The following is an 8,630-nucleotide window of genomic DNA, read 5'->3' as shown; positions in this document are numbered from 1 at the left end:
TTTTTACTTTGAAAGAGTAAAAGATCATGCTCATCAATTATGAATGATATTGTGGATAAGACCAATGGCAACGAGAAAACTCATTCGTGACACTATATCTATCTCGAAAAAAAATATTCCAGATGTCTATTCACTGTAACGTTTAATTTTTTGTTTAGAAGTTTACTATCTAAGTTTAAAACAAAAAATTCCATGCAATGAATGAGCTTGATACGAGTCATGAACAGATGACCTATAGCATACAATGGGTAATTAATTTTTCCAAGGTTATGTATGTTCATTTATCTTTTGGGCAACAAAGAGATTCTCGTGGACTCGATTTCAAAAGACACATCAAGTGATAAAGCTTCTTAAGATGTTTGCAAAACAACTAAAGGTTTGTCAATTTTAACTTTTAATTTTTCCTTTTCCATAAATCTTATGTTTCTTGCATTTTTACTTTTTTTTTTAATTCGGAATATTTTAAATTCACGGCGTACAAATGCTGACAAAAAAGTTAAAATATGATCTTTCCATAATTTTAAAATCATAATAATATCTTTAATTTTAATTGAGAAATTCCCCTCCCCAAAAAGAAAGAAAGAAAGAAAGAATGAATGAACTGACTTCCAAAGAGTAAATGAAGACGCTTATGGAAACAGGCCTGTTAAGTAACGACCGCCCCTTGATCTAGATTGGCATTTCATCGGAAGTTTTTGCACTTTCACTTGACCTTAAAAACAAGAAGTGCGAAATCTGAGGACTCTTAAAGTTCAATATTTGCAGTTAAGCCAAAACCGGAGGTCAATGTGAGGTATCGACCATTGTTTGAAGCCGCAGTAAAAGGTGATTGGAAAGGTGCCGAGGAAATCCTCGATCATGATCCCGAAGCAATCACGGCCACACTTTTGACCACAGCAAGTGGTCCAGCTACTGTGAGCGATATTGCGGTTACGGCCGGACAAGATCAATTTATGGAAAACCTGGTTAAGCACGTCCCTGCGAAAAATAAAGCTCCCATTTTAGAGGGTGCCCTCTACCATGCTGCTCGGATGGGAAGAATAAGAAGGGTAAAGGAATTAGTAGATGATCTTGACAAAGTTGGTAAATCAGGTGTAGGAGTTGCCTTGTCAATTGCTACTGGAAAAGCTCCTAAGCAAAAGGAGGTTATCTGGTTCCTAGCCAGATGTATGAAATCCGCCCCAGAAAATGATCTCGTGCTTGCCCTTATTAAGGCTGGCCATTTGGGTAGGATTTCACACTCACTCATCTTATCTGATTTCCTTCATTGTCTACTTGCATTAATTTTTTTTGTTCTTGTGTCCCAAAAGACGTACTCTTGGATTTAGCTAACAAATACCCCGACTTGACAAAATTTGACGAGAGCGAAAACCATGGCCTGTTAAAAGACTTAGTACAAGTGAAGTCTTACTACCGCAGTGGAGCTCAACTCAATTTTTGGGAAAAGTGTATTTACCAATGTAGGTACTTTTTGCACTTCTTTTGTTAGATATCCACAATTAGAGCAACTCTATTTTCATAGTGTTCATTCTATCTATTCCCTTTTAGGTATCCCTTCCTCGGTTGATCCATCATCTCACAAAGTCAAAGACACCAAGATGGCTCGAGGTATTTTTGTTAATCTACTGATGGATGGACTAATACGGCAAAAGCATATCATTCAAAGATCTTACTCATAAAAAGTTAAGGGATAGGGACTACATTAGTGTATACAATTAATATCTAAATCATGATGTGCATAACAAGTTAATTTCTAATTTAACAACAAGTAACGCTATTTACACCCCCGTTTTAGCTAAAACACTCATTTTTTCCAACAAACTAATCGAAATAACCCCCTCCAAATTATTATTGTTTCTTTATATATTACACTAACCTGCAAAACTGCCTAAATTTTTATCATCTCACTAATCTTATCAATTTCACAATATAAATGTCAGTTTACATCCAAAAAGATATTTTAATATCATTTATCCTATTATTATCTTGTCTAAACAAGATTGTTAATTTTAATTTATGATATCATATTTTAATCACGAAAGTTATATAGAAGGTTGGAAAATTCTAGTTATGATGGCTTATGAATACACTATTAATTGCATATTCTTATCAAATAGTTTGAGGAAACTTTATTTCAAAGTTTAAAATTAAAATTTAATCTAATTATCTAGCCGATTTTGACATTGTGAGTGGTTCTCTGGAATAAGTTTGTAGGTTTATAAAGTTAAACATCGTTGATTTTTACTTTTTTTCTTTGGGCTTTTTAAACTATAATATGAATTGCAAGATGGGGTTAAAATTTTATTTACGCTTTCTTCACTTTAAAACTCGCACCGGATTTTTCAAAGGAAAGTTTTAAGCATTTTTCAAAATTTGGATACACTTGATATGAGATTGAATCTATGATCATTATAGTTACTTTCTTCGTAATTGGACTAGAACGACAAGAAGTTTCTTTTCTTTTTCTTTTTTATTTTCCTTTATGTTCTTATCCTTGGCTAATATTTAGATATGATCTAAATATAAATATGTTTGACATGTGATCATGCTTCTAACAATTTAACCCTTTTGAAAATATAATACCATAAATTAAAATTGACAACATTTTGTAGGCAAAGTTAGAATAAGATGCATGATAAAGTGATATTTTGTTGGGTAATAATGGTGCATTACAATAAGATGCGTGATAAAGTGATATTTTGTTAGGTAATAATGGAGCATTTCTATTGTGAAATTGATGATGATGATGATAATAATAATAATAATAATAATAATAATAATAATAATAATAATAATAATAATAATAATAATAATAATAATAATAATAATAATAATAATAATAATAATAAACAATACTTTGAAGAGAGAAATGAGGGTATTTCGGTAAGTTAACCGGAAAAAAGGAGTCTCTTAGCCAAAATGAAGATGGAAATAGGGCCGCACTTAACATTTGTATAATTAGTTTGAGAAGTCTTACTTAATGTTGGATTGCCAAGTAGAATATTGAGAATTGTAAATTTGAATGTCAAGTCAGGGAGGCTGATTGATCCAAGTTGTTTTCTAACATTGAGCATTATTAAATTTAATTACATGTGCAATTTTCATTTCACAAATGTGATATGTATCCTTTTTGTTCATCATCAATTCCTAATTTGCCGACGTGATGCTTCTCTCCTCTTAATGGTGGTAGAACCAGCAATTCCTTGGTTCAAGATATTAATCTGGAATCTCTACACAAAACCATGTATACGAATTGGCATAGTATCTTCAGACCCAAAAAAAAAAAACAAATGCGGTGGTATCTACAGAAAAATGACCTTATTTATCCATGGTTAGAGATCTCTATTTTATATTGTAAATTGATGTGCTCAATGTATCCCTTTAGGATCATATTTTTTAATATGGATTGATTGTCGATTCATATATTACATATGACTGAATTTCATTCAATTTAAAGTCCAATCGACATGTATTCAATAGGAGAATCTATAAAAATAGTTCGGTCGAAAATTGATCTATCGATAAATGGCTGAATCTATCCATTTTTCCGAACTCTTTTTTTTCCATAACATTGTGTGTTCATCCATAAATCCATTTGTTCTTTGATACATGCATTTTGATTTTCAAGCCATATGAAGTTTGCTTCTCCAATTAATGCGTTAAATTCATCATTCTCTTCTCAACTACTAAACACATGCACGTGCGCACACATAAGATCATGACCTAAATGCGAAAGCCCTTATAACCTTTTCAATTTTCATCGCAGGCAAAATTGCTCATCTAGTGTTACGTGTAACACCTTTTATCAAAAGGATTGGAGAATTGAAGTTACGGCACGAATGCTGGCTTGAGTTAGCAATTCTAGTTTTTAAAGAGAAAAAGGATCCTACGAAACCTCCTGAAATACTCCAATTGTCCTTGAAGCTGCATCTAATGGAATATCTGAAATTGTCAAGTTATGTCTTAAGCAATATCCGGAACTGATGTGGGATATAAAATTCACAAATAAACTGATTGAAGAAGTTGTGAGGGGACGGCATGTTGAGTTGTTTAGACTACTGAATGCACACGACACAATTCCAAACTTGAGGTACGACATTAAGAGGGACCGCGACCTGATGGAGGCAGTAGTAGGATGGTCAACAGGATATGCACTGGCAGATGTTTCTGGGTCAGCTTTTCTTATGCAAAGGGAACTTCAATAGTTTGAGGTCGGTTCACTATATTTGTTTGCCACTCTTTAATTTATTTACATTCATGTTAATAGACGTCCTTAATTTTCTGAAGGTACTGGAAAATAGGAGCTCTCCTAAAATTGAAAGTCTAAAATTCAAGGTCGGTTCACCTTATTTGTTTTGCCACCCTTTTGTGCTCTTTAATTTACATTTGTGTTAATTGAAGGTGAAGAAAGATGAGAGAAACCCTTCTTCTGAAAGTCTGAAATGGGAGCAAACAAACGAAAGGAGAGGGAAAACATATTGGGAAGTCTTTGTAGAACAGCGCAAAGGTTTGCTAAAAGAGGCAGGACAATGGATGAAGGATACATCATCATCTTGTAGCTTTGTAGCGACTCTCATCACTACAGTAGCTTTTGCTGCAGCTTTTACTGTTCCTGGAGGCAATGACAACAATACAGGGCTTCCGATCTTTTTGAAGAAGACCTCATTCATGGTATTCGTGATTGCGGACGCTCTAGCTCTCTTCTCCTCTATCACTGCCACCTTGATGTTCTTGGCTATCCTAACTACACGCTATAACCCAAAAGATTTCCTCCGCTCACTACCAAGAAAAATGATATTAGGCCTCACCTTTCTCTTTCTCTCTTTGGCCTTCATGCTCGTGGCGTTTGGCTCTACTCTTATGATCGTCCTAAGCGAACGATGGAAGTGGTTCATCCATAGAAATTCTCTATCTTGCAGAAGATGGCCGCCCAAGTAGTGGCCCACCACAAGGAAATTCTGATATGGCAAGCCGAGCAAGCAACTATTTTAGTTCAATGGAAGCTGAGCCTTCAAAATCAGTCTTCACCCACTGCCCACACTTTCACCGCATCCTCTCATCCAAATCTTTGGCTTTGACCTCCGCCATCTTAGCCGCGTTGGCCATCGATGCCTCCTGCACTTCCATTATCATCATGCTCCGCTTCTTCTCTGCCGCATCACCCCTTCCCAACTTCTCACCCAACAACAGTGCACAGTGCTCGTTAGCAGCAGCACCAACTCCATCAGAAACATAGCCATCAAAATCCTGCACTCCCGCCTCACCACGACTTTAGCCTCTTTCAGGTCTCTCTGTGATCACAGTAGCAAAAGGCTTAGACGTTTCTTTGGTGAATCACGCTAGTACAGCAAGCACTTGGCCGGACAGAGGATCAACGTACCTGGATGCAATCGACATGTGGAGACGTTTCAATGTCGTGACAAGATGACCAAATGAGATATACTCTCAGAGCAAACAACCTAGAATCTCAAAGGTCCCTCAACGAACAATAATGATGCGTACGATAACATTTTTATTCTCAAGAATAATTTTTATTTAGAAATAATTTTTTTCTATTTTTATTCCCTGAACGAATTTCTGAACATTTGAAGATGTTTGGTAACTGCACAAAATTTTTATTCTCAGAACATAAACATATTTGGTACAACCCCAATTTTTTTGCAACTTAGAATTTTTTTAAATTTATTAATAATTTTAAACATTTTTTCTCTTTTTCTTTTAACTTTTTTTCCTTCTTCTTTTTCCTCTAGCTGGTCATCGGCGAGATGCTCTCGATCCTCGCCTAGCCACCGCGAGGTTGGCATCGCTCGGCTGGCGACGTCAACCTCGCGGTGGCTAGGCGAGGCTCGGGGGACCTCGTCGGGGGCAAACGAGGCTCCCGTGAGGTCGCCGGGTCTTGTCTCGGCTTATCGCCGGCCATCGCCAAGGCCGGCAGTAGGCTAGGAGTAGAAGAGGAATAAGAGAAAAAGAAAGAAAAGAAAAGAGAAAATGCTTGTTTTTTGATTTGTTCTTAGGAACAAAGAGACGATTTATTTATTTATTTTCTTTTTGTATTTGCTCCAAATCTACTCTCGAGAATAAAAACCTAAATAAATGGATTTCTATTCTCGAGAATAAAGAAATAAAGAAACAAAAATGTTACTAAATGCATTCTAAATTATATTCAAAATCTATTACTAAACTAAAATGAGGCATTGCTTGAATGATTTATTACCCCTAATTGAGATAGCCACTTCGAATTCAAATTAGGTTACATGAAGTAACTCCTACAATAATTTAGAATGGTCTTTTGTATAAGATAGATTAAAGATGCGGATTGGATCGAGTCTGATAAGTGGAATTTGGTTTAAGATATCATGTCACATTATGATTATTATTATTATGTAGTGTGAATATATTCCTATATATGTACGGATTGGACTGAGTCTAATAAATAGTTGGTCCCCCGCGGTAAATACTTGTGACTAGACATCTAGCTGTACAACTTTAAGTATTTAATAATCCACATGTGACTATGGAGAGATTATGTGTGCTCTAGCCCTACCATATCCCTCCTGTATTTAATTCTGTGCGTCATTGTGTCCACTAGACAATTCCAATTTATAGGCCTGCAAAAAAAGTTACGGAGAAAAAATTAAGGATTGTCATTTTAAAAAAATTCTAAATTGATATATCAATGTCATATTTACTACAACCTAAGTTTTGTATTACGAAAAATCTTGAGTTGGTACGCTAATGTGACAAATCTACTGAATTTTTATGATAAAATTAGGGAATTGAGCATATTTTTAAAATGTGAGGAATTTTTTAGGTAAAATTAGTAGGTTTGCCAATCTAAGTTCATTTTCTTTATATTGCAAGCTAATCATCCCATGGCTTTCGACCCTCACGGTTTTAAAACGCGTTACACAGAGTAGAGAACTCAAGCCTTATAAACTAGTTTAAAACTCCTCCCCTAAGCGATGTGGGACATGAGATGTGTTTAGCTTCTTGGGTTGCCGGTTAGCGTAGCCTCCCCTGTCATCCCGGCCACGCCCTTAGGGTCGCCACAATATTAGAGGGAAGCTGTTAACACAAAAAAGTGCCTAAATTCCCGAATGACGACTGGGACTTGGAGAGGGCGAGCAAGACATGATAAAAGTAAAATTTTGTTGGGAGCTTTTAGTCGGCAAATATAGACAATCAACGACTAAAAAGATTTGCAAACGGTAAAAACAAAAGGAAATTATTAAGTCCTTAAATATGAGTGTCGATGAATAAAGCTTGGTTTTATCAACAAGAAGGCCACGACCGAGACAAATCACTACGAGCTAGGAACCAGGTAATTGTCCATGTAATGGGGACCAATAGTTTCAGATACAGTTCGCTTGGGCAGGCCTGTATGGCTATCGAGAAATGGAACTGACACGATCATGATGTAGTGTAGCCGAAGATCTCGGAAGCTTACGGCCATAAAAGCCGGGAAAAATGGGCCGTCTTAAACATTAGGAAGTCGAGCCCCATGTTACAAAAGTATTGGTCATTGCTAGACGTGAAAAGTGGAGAAGTGCTATTGATTATCGAGTCGCGGGCTTGTCTAGTAACCGTATATAAGTACATGCTGCTGAATTTTAGGAGCCATATTGATTTCTTTTATAACCGCCGGAAATAACTATAAGTATTAGGATTCTAGTTAGAGTAAAGGCACCGTCAATCAAGCAATGAATATAAATTATTTAATTTTATCTTCGTGTTATCTTTACATCTCATTACTTTTTTTACGTGGTCAGCCGCAATTGCCTCAAGTCGTCATACCTTTAATTTTCTTAGCACATCCTTTATCGATTTACATTTCGAAAGGTTTTTTTGTCGGTAATTTTTTGACGAAACAGAAACGAACAGAGGATAAATTTATCGCGAATATATCAATTTAATTTTTTATAATAAAAAAATTAATTTTGAATAATTGTTTTTTGCACACCAATTTAGAATTCTCCGTGGTAATCCAAAAACTAAAAACTAAACTAATGCCAAGTAATGGAAAAATTTTCGTACGTGTTTAAGCATCTACCCACAACCGTTGTCAATTTCGGTGCACTTTGAAATGGAAACTTTTTATTGACGAACTAATATATTAAATTAAATTACAATGTGAGGGCCCAGAAAAATAATATATTAAATTAAATTAAATAATACCGGCTGAAGTAACCGAAGGCAGCATGCCGCACGTGCCTTTGAGAAGGACCACGGAGTTCCGGAGTTCGGTGTGGATAGGATAGGATCTTTATATATATATATATAAATCAATTATTTATTTTTGGAAAAAATAAAAGAAAAAAGTGAAAAAGGAGAGAGTGTCATCAGTGGTACCCCGACGCGTTCTATTTCTAATAATTGTCGGTCCGTCCCTACACTCCTCTCACCTGCTCATACGTTGTCTTCACTTTCGCCTGCTGTAGCTCCAATTCAAATGGCTTTTATGCTTCCCTTATTTTTCAAAAAGTACCGTAAAGCAATCCTAAAATTATCCAAATTTATATGTCACAAAAAATCTCAAATTTGCATAGCGTGACAAAAAATTGTCGATTTTTGTCACGTTGGTATAAGTTTAACGTTAAAATGGGGGAAATCGTCCCAAACCATATTTTATA

At 35.6% G+C, this 8,630-nt stretch overlaps 1 protein-coding gene and 1 long non-coding RNA gene across 2 annotated transcripts; both read left to right on the top strand.

Moving 5' to 3' along the window:
- Window positions 1-1,374: 1,374 nt before the first annotated feature.
- LOC120289588 lies at window positions 1,375-3,871 on the top strand. The gene is made up of 3 exons (XR_005547611.1): window positions 1,375-1,460; window positions 1,549-1,608; window positions 3,767-3,871. It is a non-coding gene; the product is annotated as an uncharacterized LOC120289588 (long non-coding RNA).
- A 326-nt stretch (window positions 3,872-4,197) lies between these two features.
- On the top strand, window positions 4,198-4,938 carry LOC120289918 (ankyrin repeat-containing protein NPR4-like). Its single transcript, XM_039305313.1, has 2 exons — window positions 4,198-4,335; window positions 4,402-4,938. The coding sequence occupies exons 1-2, from the start codon at window positions 4,258-4,260 to the stop codon at window positions 4,936-4,938; spliced, it is 615 nt and encodes a 204-aa protein (XP_039161247.1). The 5' UTR covers window positions 4,198-4,257.
- Window positions 4,939-8,630: the final 3,692 nt, after the last annotated feature.

This window comes from Eucalyptus grandis, chromosome 11, assembly GCF_016545825.1.
Source record: "Eucalyptus grandis isolate ANBG69807.140 chromosome 11, ASM1654582v1, whole genome shotgun sequence".
Taxonomy (NCBI): domain Eukaryota; kingdom Viridiplantae; phylum Streptophyta; class Magnoliopsida; order Myrtales; family Myrtaceae; genus Eucalyptus; species Eucalyptus grandis.
The sequence above is the reverse complement of the archived record's forward strand: the minus strand, read 5'-3'. Positions and strand labels throughout refer to the sequence as shown.

Coding starts and splice junctions, on each gene's coding strand:
- LOC120289918 (XM_039305313.1), top strand. CDS start 4,258: ATGTTAATAGACGTCCTTAATTTTCTGAAGGTACTGGAAAATAGGAGC. Junction 4,336..4,401: donor TTGAAAGTCTAAAATTCAAG/GTCGGTTCACCT, acceptor TGTTAATTGAAG/GTGAAGAAAGATGAGAGAAA.